Consider the following 14,744-nt stretch of genomic DNA (forward strand, 5'->3'; position numbering starts at 1 on the left):
TATTAAGGCGTGACTTTTCTTGTTCACTTTCATCTTTTTGGCAGGTCATTGAGTTGGATGATAGAAGTGAACTTAGTTCCCGTCCTCCAAATCAGGTAGTTTTCTCATATATAAATAGGTGGTTGTTACATAAATTATTCTTGGTACGAATTTGCTGGTACAACCTTAGATAAAAAGGGTTTGCTTATTCTATTAACATGTTAAAAGTGGACAATATATAAAGTTTTGATAATTTCTACAATGACTTATCATTTCACATCTAAATGATTCATATAAATATAAGGGAGGGGTAAAAAAAGTAAACTAGTTGATGTAGCCTAAAGGATGAAAGGAGAGAAATCTAATTAGATTTTGGCTTTTCTATTATTTTCCCTTCATGTAGTTTCGTTTATTGTATTCTTGGGAGTCTATTTATTCTGCCATTCTTTATTCTGATTATCGATGCTAATTATTCAATAATATTACACAAAATTAACAATTATGAATGATAAATTATAAATACAAGGAGAAACGAATCCTAATCATCAACTAAGGATTTGACCTAGATACCCTAATTTACTCTAGTTCTGCCACATCAATTATCTAATGAACCCCTCTACTGTAAGGATTAAAACTGTCGAAGTTTAAAATAAATATGTTATAAACCTTACTCTCCTTATTTACAATTTGCCAGAATACCCTAACCTAAAACACTTAGGTTTGAGAGAGAATCAGAATGTCACATTCGTTCAAGATACAATGGTTACCAAATAAGTTAAGTGTAGAAAAACCTAAAAGAGTAAAATATAACATTTTTACAACAATAGAATTATAACACTCCGCCTTAAGTTGAAGCGTATTTGCCAGAATGATCAGTGTTATTATTTATTTATGACCTATTGTTATCTCTTATTTAGCATATTTGATTTGTTTTTTTATAAAAGCATATTTGAAGGAGTTATTAATCTTGACAACGTCGTATTTACTGTGGCCTAGGTTGCAACAGATTTGCGTAGAGCAGAGGCAGAGATTCAGAAATTTAAAGAAGAAGCACAAGCTTGTAAAGATCACATGCTACAGGTTCATAACTTTCATTTTGATATAATTTGTTGTGGAAAACGTTATAGTAACTTCAGTTAAATTTTTTATCTTTCAGTACAAGAGCATTGCTCAGGTAAATGAAGAAGCTGTGAAACAGATGGAATGTGCTCATGAAACTTTCAAGATTGAGGTATTTTTTAGTTCTTAGCACCGGGGACATTTGTTCATTTTGCTTATTTTTCATCTTCTTTATGCCCAATGCAAATATCTGGGTTGCACATCTGTAGGCTGAGAAAATGAAGAAATCATTAGAAGTTGAACTTCTTCAGCTTAGAGAGAGGATTGCTGAACTCGAAAATGAATCTGTTTTAAAATCTCAAGAAATAGCTTCTGCTGCTAGTTTGAAGGAAGAGGCTATTGCGTCTTCTCTGGCAGAAATTAAAAATCTTAATGAAGAGAACACTGCAAAAACGTGAGTATTCTGTTCTTTTAAACCTTCAATGTTGTCATGTAGTTAACTCATCAAAAAGAGAATTGTTTTCTGTAGGTCTAAGATTCAGGAAATGGAAATTCAGATATCTTATTTAAAAGAAGATTTGGAAAGACAACAGCAAAAATGGCGTACTGCTCAAGCTAATTATGAGAGACAGGTTAGATATTATGCACATTCTTATAATAATATGGTAATTGACAAATAAATATAAACTTCAAATTGAATATCATGGCCACTGGCATTTTGAATGGACTGCATTTTTAAAATTCAACTGTGTGACGTTGTAGTGGTTAGAAAACGTTGTACTGTGTCTCCTTATACCAAGAAGAGATATGAACCTAACTAAAAGATCTCGAATGAGTATCTTTTAGAGAGGGTAGCCGCCTTTGAAAGTTTTTCATGTGTTTCTTTTAAAGACCTTGAATTGGCTACTTAAGGTCTTGATGGACTTTGTTTCCTTCGTATCAGGTTATTCTCCAGTCAGAGACAATTCAGGAGCTAACAAAAACTTCCCAAGCTTTGGCTGCTGTACAAGAGGAGGCAGCTGAGCTTCGTAAATTAGCTGAAGCTTACAAAACAGAAAATGTAGTGTTTCTCTTTTTACTTCTGATGTTTAAACTTTAAAATGTTCTTCAGAACTATTCTTTTCTTCTTTAGTTGTGACATTGGAATAGTGTGTGGGGATATTTTATGCTTATGTTTTATCCATAGTTTAATGTTTTTTTACTTTTCCTTTTCTTTTTCAAATGGTTTCTAGCTGCAGGCCTAAAGTGTACTGTTGAACAAACAGTGCCACAATCACCAGAAAGAAAATTTCCAAAAAAAGGAAATCATACTTTTCATTGATATAATGAAATGTGCTCATTTCTCCTGTCCGCACACAAAAGAGATATGACAAGGTGGTGGGCTGAAAAGCTCTGCTCTGCCTTGTGGTCAAAATATCATATTGTAGAAATTGAAAATAAAATTTCAACTAAAATTAAACAAAGAAAGATAGCATTCAAATTTTTTTTGAAACGGAGACAAGAACTTTTTTAATAAGAACTCAAAGTACAAGAGAGTTATACAAAGAGAGCCAAAAAGAAGTAGTAAACAAAGGAGACCTAGAGGGATCAGGAAGAGCGCCCGGACATCTCAACTAGGTTGACACCCCAAGATAGCTTTCAAATTCAAACAAATGTCTTTGAATATAATAATTAGAAAAATCCTTTGAAAGAGAACACCATGATGATGCAAGTAGACGAGCAAGCAAAAATGATGTAACCTATAGAATAAAAGGAGAAAAATCTCAATTAAAAGTTAAGAATAAAAGAAGATAAATTACTCTATTTATAGCCTCGTTTCTGTTTCGAAAATAATCCTAATCAATCAAGAAAACTAATCATTATCCTAATTAACCAAGAAAACTAATTAATCCTAATTAATGAAGAAAACATATCATTATCCTAATCAATTAAGAATTTAAACAATTGAACCCTAGTTTACTCTAATCCCTACCACATCAGTGAAGATGAAGGGCTTCATCATGAAAAACTCTTCCGATTCTTTCAGACCATATCTATCTCTTGCAAGAGAGCTTTCACAGTGTTGGACCGTGAAATTTGAGAAGTATTTACCAACGTAGGGCCTACCAAGAGCTGGTAGAAGAGAACCTAATACCATGGTCAAAAATTGGTTTTGGGACTTTTGACTTCCAAAGTGCTTGATAAACAACTTTATCTAATGAAAGGCCATCATTAGATGGTTAAATTAAAATTTAACTGTGAAGCATCCTTCGGGAGAGAACACCCAACACATTTAGTCTTGAGAAGAAGGTTGTAAGGAGTTCATACAAAAGAATAGTTGCTTAAAATCAGAAATTTCCTTTTCTCTTAGAAGACTTCTGTAAGTAATATGCTAATAAGCCAAGAATTAGTATTTGCATCTCAAATTTTAAAGCAACTCCATACAACTAAGGAAACCATACTTTGAAGGAAAGATGTGAACCCAAGTACCCAGCCAAAATCCTGTATGCCTTCCATTTCCCAACTTCGTTGTATAAGCCTATTGGCTATTTGATAAGATAAATTTTGTTGATGCCAAAAAAATATCCCTAATTTTTGTTTATTTATTTTTTCTTGTTTCTTGTCTTTTTGTTTTTTATTCTACTCTTGGCTACTGATTTTGTTTATTGTATTATGCAATGCATGCATGTTTAACTAAAATTTTTTGTATGACCATGCTTGATGTCCTATGTAGGAAGAACTAAAGGCCAAATGGGAAGGTGGGAGGGTAGCCCTTGAGGATTTAAAGAATAAGGCTGACAAGGCTTACTCTGAACTCAATGAACAGGTCATTCCTCAGATGACTTTGTTTCCTGACGTATTTTTATTATATTTACTAGACCTTTATTTATTTTTTATATTTTTATAATGGGTGTTTCTTCCATTTATGAAACTCAATTCTTCTCCTAGAAAATAATCAAAATATTATTTTTCTGGAGCTTTATTGTTCTAGTATTTATTTGATTTATATGTTTTAACAGCTTGAGATGTCTTTTAAAATATACATAATGATCACGACTCTATTTACCCTTTTTAAGAAAAAGGAAACGTGCCTCTTCTTGAAGATAATGAAATGAGGCAGTACAAAGTACATGATAATATGATATTATATTTTTTTTGATAAGTACATGATAATATCATATAATTTGATAATATGATATTATAAAAAAAGGTAACCTTCAGGAGGGAACCACAAGAATGATCTTCATGCAAATCATTACTAATGTTAAAAAAGTATCCAAATACAAATGTTTTCGAACCTTCCTTGCAAATTTGCAAATGTTTTCAGTGACATCCTGATGTAGTAGGAATAGGGTATTACAATCAAATCCTTAATTTATTAGAATTAGGATTAATTTCTTTGTTTTATTAGGATTAAGATTAGTTTCTTTTACTAATTAAGATTAGTATTAATTTCTTTTATTGTTTGTGTTGTTTGCAAATTTGCAAATGTTTTCAGTGACATCCTGATGTAGTAGAAATAGGGTATTACAATCAAATCCTTAATTTATTAGAATTAGGATTAATTTCTTTGTTTCATTAGGAGTAAGATTAGTTTCTTTTACTAATTAAGATTTGTATTAATTTCTTTTATTGTTTGTGTTGGAATTTTTTCCTTTTTTCTAGTATTTTCTTATTTCCTAAATATTTTCCTTTTTTTATTTTGTTATATACTCTATCTATTCTCCCTTGTACCTATTGTATTATTCATTAGAAAATAATAACATCAAACAATCATGGTTTTTCTCCCGGTACTCGGGTTTCTACGTAATTTGGTGTGTACTCTTTGTCTCTCCTATCAATACTTTGGATTTAGGATTAATTTCTTTTATTAATTAGGATTAGGATTAGTTTGTTTTTCAGTTATAAATAAAGTACTTGTATTCACAACTTTTAAAACATTAATAACATTATCTCATTTGGTATACATCAATTTGGTAGCAGCCGTTGACTGCCACCGGTAGAAGAGCGGACAATTCTTCGTTACGCCAATCACTAGAGGGAGCTTTGTGAGTTGTGCTTGTTGTTGAATAACACACATCTAACAAAGGGAAACCCTTAAAATTCCAAAAAAGAAAAGAAAAAAGTAACGAAAGATTTATCAAAGGTTTTGCAAGAATGGACTATTACCGATTAAGGTAGGCAAAGAAAAAATATAACAGTTGGTATATGCAAGAAAGTTAAGTTTCCTCCCAAAAATAGTGTTGGAATTCTAATTCTGAATTAGAACTCCAACATAATAATTTAATCTATGCTCAACTTTCTCAAATAACCTATCATTATCCACATTTGAAATTTGAATAATGATTCTAACAATTTCGACGAAGATTCTAATGTAGTGGAATGGAATGAAAAGGCCGCATTATCAACTCTCCAGAAACCAATGTTAGAATTGGGAGTTACATGATTCAGAAAATGATTAAGAGTGTGAAATATATTATTATCACCAATATCAAAGAACACCTATGGAATCATTCCAACACAAATTTGGCGGTCGAAACATTTTCAAGGAAACGAAAATGTTCAAATAAAAACATCTATTAAGAGAACTTTCAAAAGAGAGTGAATGAAGTTCAGATTCTCTTGGAAAAAAGTCAAGAAAGACAAAATTATTATCTTTCAGATTTTTCAAGGAACAGTGAAGAATTACATTTAGTCACTCGAGAAGATCAAGAATTCATCCAAATGGGCTGTGAAATTGAGCAAAAACTGAACGGAGTAGAAGAAAAGCACAAATCAAATGAAGACGAGTTGAATAAGAAAGGTAGAATGATTATAAAAGAGCTTGCACTGGAAGAAGAAAAAATTGTTGGGACTAACATGTAGCTTGCTCAATTCGAACCAGATGAGGAACCATTAATCAATGAAATCAACAATGGAGGTGTTGAAGAAGAAGAAGCAACTGCAAAGAATGTGTCCATTTGGTCAATGTCAATTAACTAAACCACACAAACAACCACAATTACCTCCACCACAAGAGAATAAAGCCAAAATTACCTTCATTTTCGTTTTAAGACACGAGGACAACTTGTGTGACAACGTGTGGGGAAGTGATGGCTTGCGATCCTCAGAGGTTGAACACTACAACTTTGCCTGCTCCTTTGCTGAAAGGAAACACTAAGACCAATACTATCAACCCAATCCAACATAGCTAAGAAGAAATAATTGCATTCCAATTTAAGCTAGTGTTCAAATAGAGTAGTCTGCAAGTAATGTGGAAAGAAAGCACTTTCAGAGCAATTCCTGCATGTTCTGTCTTTATTGTGGAATATACAAAAAAAAAAAAAAGATTTTCATTTTCTTTCGTGCATTTGTGTCCTTTGCATTTTTCCTTTTAAGTTTGTGGAAGTTACAAGAACATGTGAAATGCCCAGTTTGTTTGTTTTTTGGGTTTTTCATTCATTAATTGTTCTATTAATGTTCATTTTTCTAGAATAAAATTCTGCATGCTCAACTTGAGGCTTTCCACATTCGATTGGTGGAGAAGGATCAAAAGTTGGCTGGAGTTCCATCTGAAAGTAATACTACTGAAATTGTCGGGGATGCTGGTATTCAGAGTGTGGTTAGTTACCTCAGAAGAACGAAAGAAATTGTAATATTCCTTTTTCTTTCCTTATTTTATTGTTCAAGCACCCTATCCAGTGTGTTTTTATTTTTTCATGCTTTGTTGACACAGCAATACTGCAGAGTTTTACTCCAGCATGGGTTTATTACGAAGTAGATGACTAGTTTGTGGTTTTGAATGTTTTAGGCCGTTATTCTAATAAATTTGTACTTCACTCGTGTATATAACTGAAATTGTGTTGGACGTTTATGGTGGTCAATAAATTGGAACTCTTTTGAGGTTTGGTCTCTTGTCAGATGTCATGTTTCTCTGTCGACTAGTTTTGGACCTTTTGTAACTATTGTATAGATCTATTTTGTTTAGTTGGAGTCCCAAGATTCCTCCTCCTTTTGTGGCCCATGTTTTTTATGCTTTTTATTCTTTCATTTTTATCTCAACGAAAGTTATTGTGTCTATTAAAAGAGTAGTATTCTATAGATTGCATAGAACTTTCTCAAGTTGTCTGTTTCTCCTCCACCTGAATCACAAAATATTTGGTGCTTGTATTGACCTTGCATTATAGTCACTCGTGTTCCTGTGTTATCTTCTTACTTTTCTGCTTGTTGATTGACAGCACTTGAATAGGCTAATATTATTGTTTATGTAAACAGGCTGAAGTAGAGATCTCCTTGCTAAAGAAGGACAAGTTGAGATTGCAGTCACAAGTAGGTTCCTACATTGGTTTTTGCACTGCAAAGTACAAACATCGTATTATTGTTTGTATACAATTTCCATGTCTTTTATAATGTATTTTGTTGTATGTACGTGCACTTGCTAAGATGCTTTCCTTGATACTAAACTATAAAATATGGCAGGGTTGCGTTGGATTTTCATATAAAAGCAAATATTGACTTTTAGCCTACATGAATACCATAGCAGCACTTATGTTCAAATCCATATTATGTCATTTCCTTCTCAATTATTACTGATATAATTAAGTCTACCATAATTCGTTAGCTTTAGCTTTTGTGTCAACCAGGTTGATTTAATAATTATTCCCTTATAAATAGGGGTCCTTCTCATTTGTTCTACAATTTTCATTCATTAATTAGATTTGAACTCTGATTCTGGGAGAATTTCTCCTTTGGTCACTTAGACTACTTGAATATATCAAACAAATAATCTGAGATGGGTTCAAAATGAAAGAAACTACATACCATGGTGGTGGAGAAATATTTGGCCACTCGTTCTCTTATGTGGGTGGGAAGGGGCCCCTGGGTGACTGCTTTAGTTGTTTGGCTTGGACACTGGTCAGTATATCTTTTCTATGTAAAGTGTTTCATATGGCATCTCTTTATCGTATCTTACTCATAAATAACTGTGTAAAGTGTTTCATATGTATAGTAATTGGGAAATTGTCTTTTTTTTTTATTGGACTAGACCTTTTGTTGTATTCTTTTTCTTTTTGTTTTTCTTTTCTGAAAAGAAACAAATCTCCTCTTCAATGATGTAATGAAATGAGACTAATAGGCAAATTACAATAATAAGATACAAAATAGCAATCTTGGATCAACAAGCACACCCAGACATCTCAACTAGGTTGACATCCTCTTAATGCCTTCATCATACCCAATATTGAAATACAACCTAAGAAAACTTACAACTAATCAAGGAAGAAAATCATATGCCAATAATGAAGTACAACCTGAGAAAAATTGCAACTAATCAAGGACGAAAATTACGCGAACAATATCTTTGGCCTTTTGTTGTATTCAACATGCTGTTTAGTTATAAATATTCCTGTGCTGTTAGTTCGCTGCTGGTTTGTTGGTTGCTTAGTTGCTGGTAATTTGTTGAGTAATTCATGCTTGTTTACTACTTGGGATAGTTGGTTAGCTGTGCTATGGCTACCACCAACCTTTTTATATTTGTTATAGTGCTTATATTAGGGTTCTCTCACAAAGGTAAGTTTCTTTGTCATATTGTTCTTTATGGTCTTTTTACTTTCTTCTACATAGATTACTCTTATACACTTGTTTATGCATTTCACTTCCGTGAACAGAATAATATACTCAAATTCTCTCAAACCTAAAAATTTTACAATATTCAACTGTACTGGTTTTGAGCCCTCTCATCTCTTTTTGCTTCATCACGCAGTTAGAAAGTGCTCTTAAAGCCGTGGAGAGTGCACAAACTTCACTTAATGTCGAGCGTCAAAGCTCAAAAGCATTATTGTTAACCGAGGAGGAAATTAAGTCTTTACAACTTCAGGTTAAACTTAATATCTTTCTTGGCACATTCAGAAAACCTTTTGATGTTGTAGGGAAATGAACAAACAAGGGAGGAAATAACTGTATTTTCTGCTGTATTCTCCCTCAGTTGTAAGATATCAAGTTAACTTTTTTACAGGTTAGGGAGATGAACTTGCTTCGTGAAAGCAATATTCAATTGCGAGAAGAGAATAAGCACAATTTTGAGGAATGCCAGGTATCTTTAGGATACAATATCATGCATGCTTTTAGGCCAAACTTTCTTTTGTATTTTTATTCATTTCTTCCTCCCAGTCGTGTGGGTATTCGTAATTTCTGCTCCTCCAGGGAACTTTTACTAATTTAAATACATGCTTGACCATAGAAACTACGTGAAGAATCTAGAAAGTCTAAAAGTGAAATAGAGAAGTTTGAGGGCATGCTGAAGATGAGACAAATGGAGGTGGAATCCTGTAAAATGGAAATTGAATCGCAGAATGTGGAGAAGACTCACCTTGAAAGCAGAGTCTTGGAGGTAATATATCTGAAGATTGATTTTCTAATTTTATTAAAAATCCTACGTTTCTCTGCTCTGGATCCAATTTACATACACATTATGTTATTCCTTCGATGGATGTTCATGTTTCTTTCTGCTTTTGGTTTGTGTTTGTAGTTGCTTGAAAGATCTAAAAATATAGATTATGAAGATTACAATCGTGTGAAGGACGATGTTCAAAGAATGCAGGTAACCACTTGTTCTTCCTTGTTATCATGAGAATATCTATTTATTAATACATGTTGCTTTTGAGTTTTCTTTAGTCATAGTAATTGGTTTCAGAAGTATGATGAGCTTGGTTTGCCATTTAACGCCATGCCCGCATATCATGCTGGCCAAGAAGCTTCTTTACAACCACACTGTACAACAAGTGTTGAAAATAAATCTTCCTATGATCAATTAATATTTAGTGCAGATACAGCCTTAAAAACTCTTGTGATATGAGAAAGCCTGCTGAGATCATCTGTGATTTAAACCTGAAAAATTCCAACTTATTAGGACTTCATTTGATAACTATTTAGTTTTTTATTTTTTAAAATTAAGTTTATAAACACTACTTTCATTTCTTTGATTTGTTATCCATTTTTTACCAATTTTCAAAAACCAAACCAAATTTAAAAAGCTAAAAATGGTAGTTGCCAAATTTTTTGTTTTTTTTAGAATTTAACTAGGAGTTCAAGTGCTCCTTAGTAGATGTTAAAACCATAATTAAAAACTTGGGAGAAAACAAACATATATCTAAGAAACAGAAACCTGGAAACAAAAATTGTCAAATGAAGTCCGAGACCTCATAAGAGATCATTAGATATCAACATCCTCATACCACCAGAGCACTCCTTGGGATATACATGTTTTACTACAATTAATATTGAAATTGATAATGTACTGGATTTGGTCTACTTGGTTTTGACCAATATCCACACTGAATCAACAAAAATCTTATTTGATACAGGGAGCTTTGTGAGAGTTCTAGTTAGAGATATAATAGGGTTATTACTATAATATTAGTATTATTTTTAGAAGGATCATATTAGTAAATAGCTAGTAAGTTTGTTATAGATTTGGTTCTAAATAGAGGGAGTGGGGTTGAGAGCAAGGTGTGAAGAATTTGGGTAGTAATTTCAATGGAAAATTTGAGTGAGTAGCTCTCTTGAAAGGCTATGTTATCTATGTATCGTTCTTCATCGTTATCGCAATATAAATTTATCTTTTAGAGTTCTTTGGTTGTTCTTTGTGTTCTTGTTAGAAGGTTTCAATCATGTTCTCTCAACTTCGATTTACTAGATGGAGCTGAATGAGAAAGATGCAGAAATTGCAAAAGTCAAAATGTTAATCTCTGAAAGACAGGAATCAATATCTCAGTTGGAGCAAGACCTTTCTAATTGCAGATCTGAAGTGAAGGAAAGGGAGAAAAGGTTGAATGATATTCAACAGATGGAGGTACATGTCTAAGGTTTAAAGTTACATATATTTTTGTATAGAATCAAACAAGGGTTTTATTTTCATATGCATAATTTGTGTTCATAGGCCAATCTGAGGGCTGATATGGAGAAACAGAAGAAGTACATTTCTCAGTTTAAGGTATCTCTTTTAACTGTAGTTGTTTGGCTGCTTACTCCATCATTCTCATCCTATGACAGAAATACTTAACTCTACATTATTTGACATTGAGAAACATACCAAGGGTGGTTGATCATTATACCCAAAACCCCAATGAGCGTTAATTTTGTTCTTGAAATTACATGCACATGTTGTAATGACCCCAGGAGGTCTTAGAAAGACAGGTTGTTGCAATCTCAGCTTAATTCGTGCTTTGTAATTCCATGGCATACTATATTAATCCTGATAGAGGTTATTTCGAACATGCACAATCAAGTGACATATAGTATGAGAAGTATTTATTGGGTAACTATAGCATGGTTATGATGTTACTTTTAGATATGTTGCATTGTATGAGTTCAAATATTAAAATGTATAGTCAAGGTGAGAATAACTTAGTAGTTGAGACATTTTTGCCTCCTTTTGAAGGCCATACTTTCTAATCTCCACGTTCACTTGTGATGTCATTCTCCATTAAAAAAGCTTCAAATCATGTGTCAATTTACTTGGTGTGCAGCTTGTACACGCATCCCTTTAGAGAGAGAGAGAGAGAGACTACTGTGCACTGGTAGTTTCTTCATCATTGTACCCAAAACCCCAATGAGCAATAGAGAGGGAGAAACTACTGGCTATTTGTTGATGGTAACAAAGAAGGAAGATGATGGAGGTTTTGGAGGCTTGTGTCATGTGTGCATGCTAGAGAGAGAAAGGGAGGCTGAAAGAGGTAGATAGGGGACTTTTTTTAAGTCAAACCTTTCTCTAATTTTCTGCCTTTTTAGCCCAATTTCTTCCGGGCTTCTACCTAGTGAAAACCAGTGAGCCCAAAAAGATTTAAACATTTTTATTTGATCCAATAATGGCTTTGAAATTCGAAATTGAAAGGAAAAAAATCCATAATGGAAGAAATTCCGTTATATTCGCCCTAAACCCAGAACGTTTCAGGAATATAGCGTTATCTCATTGTCAAGTATACATAACTTTATTTTGGATTTTACTTCTTTATGTTATGTGTCAATAGCACTTTCATAAGATTTGGAAAGTGATTGTGCAACACTTGTTCTCGCCATCGAACAAATGAGTCAACTTAAATTTGCACGGTTGATAGCACAATGGGCGTCTTTTGGGAACTCCACCCTCATTTTGGCAAAAATGGTTTTAGAAAACTAGTTTAGAGAAAAAGCTTTTCCCCAACATTTGAAAGCTTTTTCAAGGAAATGGTTGGCTTTGACTATTAAATAATAAGTGACAATGACTAAGATAGCGTACCAAAATTATTTTTTCCTTATTTATAATGGGTTCTTTTATTTAAAGAAACCCTATCTGTTTGTGAAATATACAAAAAATTACATTTTTTGGCATGGTATCGAGACGGTTCTTGAAACCTAACTTAAATATAACTTAAAAAATCCTTAAACTCCTACAGCCCATCGCTGCCTCAAGAATTGTCGTCACCGGCCGTTCTACTCCTATCTGTCACCTTGCCAGATGCCACTGGCAGCTGCGTTTTTTTGCTGTGAGTTGGTGTTTTTTTTGTCTTCATTGTCGTTTGTTGCAGTCCCCGTTGGTTGTCCCTTTCTGAGTCGTCTGTCGCCGATTTTGCCATCGGTGACAAGTTTGGTTGGTATTTTCAGTTCTGTTCTCTCCGTTCTTTTACCGTTGTTGCTTCCAACATGTCGGATACTAAGTTACCTATGGCTAAAGTCAACAATCATATCCATTCCAATAGCCCTACTATCCAAATCATCACAATCCGACTTAATGCAGACAATTTTCTCCGTTTTCACAAAGTGTTTAAACGGTATATTCGTGGACATGGGAAAATTGGTTACATTACCAAAGAGAATTGCCCCAAAACCAAACGACCTTTTGTTTGCTGGGATGCTGAAAATTCCATGGTTATGACATGGCTTATAAACTCATGGTTAAGACATCAGCTGTAATTATATGTGCTACTCTACGGCCAAGGAATTGTGGGACAATGTGGCATAAATGTACTCTGATTTAGGCAATCAATCACAATTATTTGAGTTGAATCTCAAATTAGGATATATACGCCAAGGGCTAACTCAGAGACACATACTCCTTTAAAAAGATTTGGCAAGACATGGATCTCTTTGACTCAATACAAGTGGAAGTCTACAGTTGTTCAAAAGCATTACAAGATTCCTTGTTGGCCTCAATGTTGAATTAATGAGGTTAGAGGTCAAATGCTTGGGCAAACCACTCTTTCATCTATTAATGATATTTTTTTCTTCCGTTTGCAAGGAAGCAAGCCACAGGAAAGTTATGATTGGAAAAAAGCCTGTTGAATTTGTAGGAAGTTATGCTTTGGTGACCGAACAAACAACTATGAAGGCCTCTAATCACTTCAGCAAGACACATGATATTATTAGTAATTAGTTAATAAGGTGGTTAGGGTTTTAGTTGTAGATAGAGGGTTTGGGTTGAGAGCATGGTATGAATAATTTTGTAGTGAATTTCCTTGAGTGGGAATTTAGGAGAGTCTAGACCTCTCAAAAGGCTATGGGTTACTTGTTCTTGTGATATTATAGCTTATATTTTCCATATTGATTGTTTTTGAGTTGTGTGTTCTTGAGTTTCTCTTGTTAGGTTGGGATCCTAACAGGCTTATTATTTCAATGAAAAGACTTCTTTCAATTGAATAATAATAATAGTAATAGTAATAATAATAAAAAGGAAGGGACAACAACAATTTAGTATACAACTTCTGGTAGGAAGATTGACAACTAGTCCTAACCCTTGTAGTATGCTAAATAGATTCTATGAGTCAAAAGATTAAAGCATGATAAAAGAGGGTTACATGACCAGGCAGCCAAGGGCAATACTCCTTGTACAAGAATGACCGGAACACTATGCACGCCTTGGACAAGAATTACCAAGACACTATGCACGCCCATACCAAACTTTAATTTAGATTAACTTCTCACATACTCTAAAATTCATAACATAAACCATATGACATTGCATGTAAGAATTATACATGAATGTACCATATATCACAAATCAGGGCTTACCTTAGGAATCGTTATCATCAAATTGGAAATAGACTCAATTAAATAATTCATCAAGCAGTTATCCATATGAATTAATTGGTAACTCGTCTAGAATGTAGACAACTAGAGGCAAGGGATGGATAGTTCGATTCAATTTTGACTTTGAAGCTGCAGCTTACCAGAACTGAGCAAGGGAAGAGAGTTCTAAACTCTCTGTGAGCAAGGGGAGTGGTATATCTTGAGTTTGGTGAGTAATATAACATGAGTTTCAAATGGGATGCCTGCCTAGGTAGAGAATATAAACGATTACAGTATCCTCTAGGCTAGTTGGCTTACTAGAGGGTTCTAATATAAGTTCCTCGTGCTATCTTGTGGATTTATGTCTTCCCTCCGTTGCATTTCTATCCTATAATTTTAGATATTCAGTTTAGAACTATGATAAATTAGGAAACTCGATTTCATTTTTATCCGATTATTCTCTTTTCCAAAAAGAATTACACTGAAGCCTTTAGCCTTTTGTTTTAACTTGTATCATTCAATGATGCAAAATGGCTGCATTTCAATAAGGGTTCAATCAAGCAACCTATTTCATTAGTTTGTTCGTGTTATTTCTTAATTTTCAGAGAAAACTTGAAATTGTCTCAAAGGAGAAGGATGAATTGGGCAAAGAGAATCAAGCTCTTTTGAGGCAGTTGGAAGACACTAAACAAGGTTGCCTAGGATTC

At 33.5% G+C, this 14,744-nt stretch overlaps 1 protein-coding gene across 2 annotated transcripts in view; it reads left to right on the forward strand.

Moving 5' to 3' along the window:
- Positions 1-14,744, forward strand: part of LOC101216510 (nuclear-pore anchor) — a 60,885-nt gene that overhangs the window by 42,631 nt on the left and 3,510 nt on the right. For both annotated transcript variants that reach the window (XM_011660754.2, XM_011660755.2), the window contains exons 28-43: positions 45-95; positions 976-1,059; positions 1,136-1,210; positions 1,308-1,492; positions 1,568-1,670; positions 1,982-2,098; positions 3,752-3,844; positions 6,491-6,649; positions 7,273-7,326; positions 8,759-8,872; positions 9,011-9,088; positions 9,236-9,385; positions 9,524-9,595; positions 10,691-10,846; positions 10,934-10,987; positions 14,643-14,730. In XM_011660754.2, the coding sequence (XP_011659056.1) occupies positions 45-95; positions 976-1,059; positions 1,136-1,210; positions 1,308-1,492; positions 1,568-1,670; positions 1,982-2,098; positions 3,752-3,844; positions 6,491-6,649; positions 7,273-7,326; positions 8,759-8,872; positions 9,011-9,088; positions 9,236-9,385; positions 9,524-9,595; positions 10,691-10,846; positions 10,934-10,987; positions 14,643-14,730 (1,633 nt within the window). The remainder of the gene's footprint in view (positions 1-44; positions 96-975; positions 1,060-1,135; positions 1,211-1,307; positions 1,493-1,567; positions 1,671-1,981; positions 2,099-3,751; positions 3,845-6,490; positions 6,650-7,272; positions 7,327-8,758; positions 8,873-9,010; positions 9,089-9,235; positions 9,386-9,523; positions 9,596-10,690; positions 10,847-10,933; positions 10,988-14,642; positions 14,731-14,744) is intronic.

Source organism: Cucumis sativus, chromosome 7 (genome assembly GCF_000004075.3).
Source record: "Cucumis sativus cultivar 9930 chromosome 7, Cucumber_9930_V3, whole genome shotgun sequence".
In the NCBI taxonomy this organism is placed as follows: Eukaryota; Viridiplantae; Streptophyta; class Magnoliopsida; order Cucurbitales; family Cucurbitaceae; genus Cucumis; species Cucumis sativus.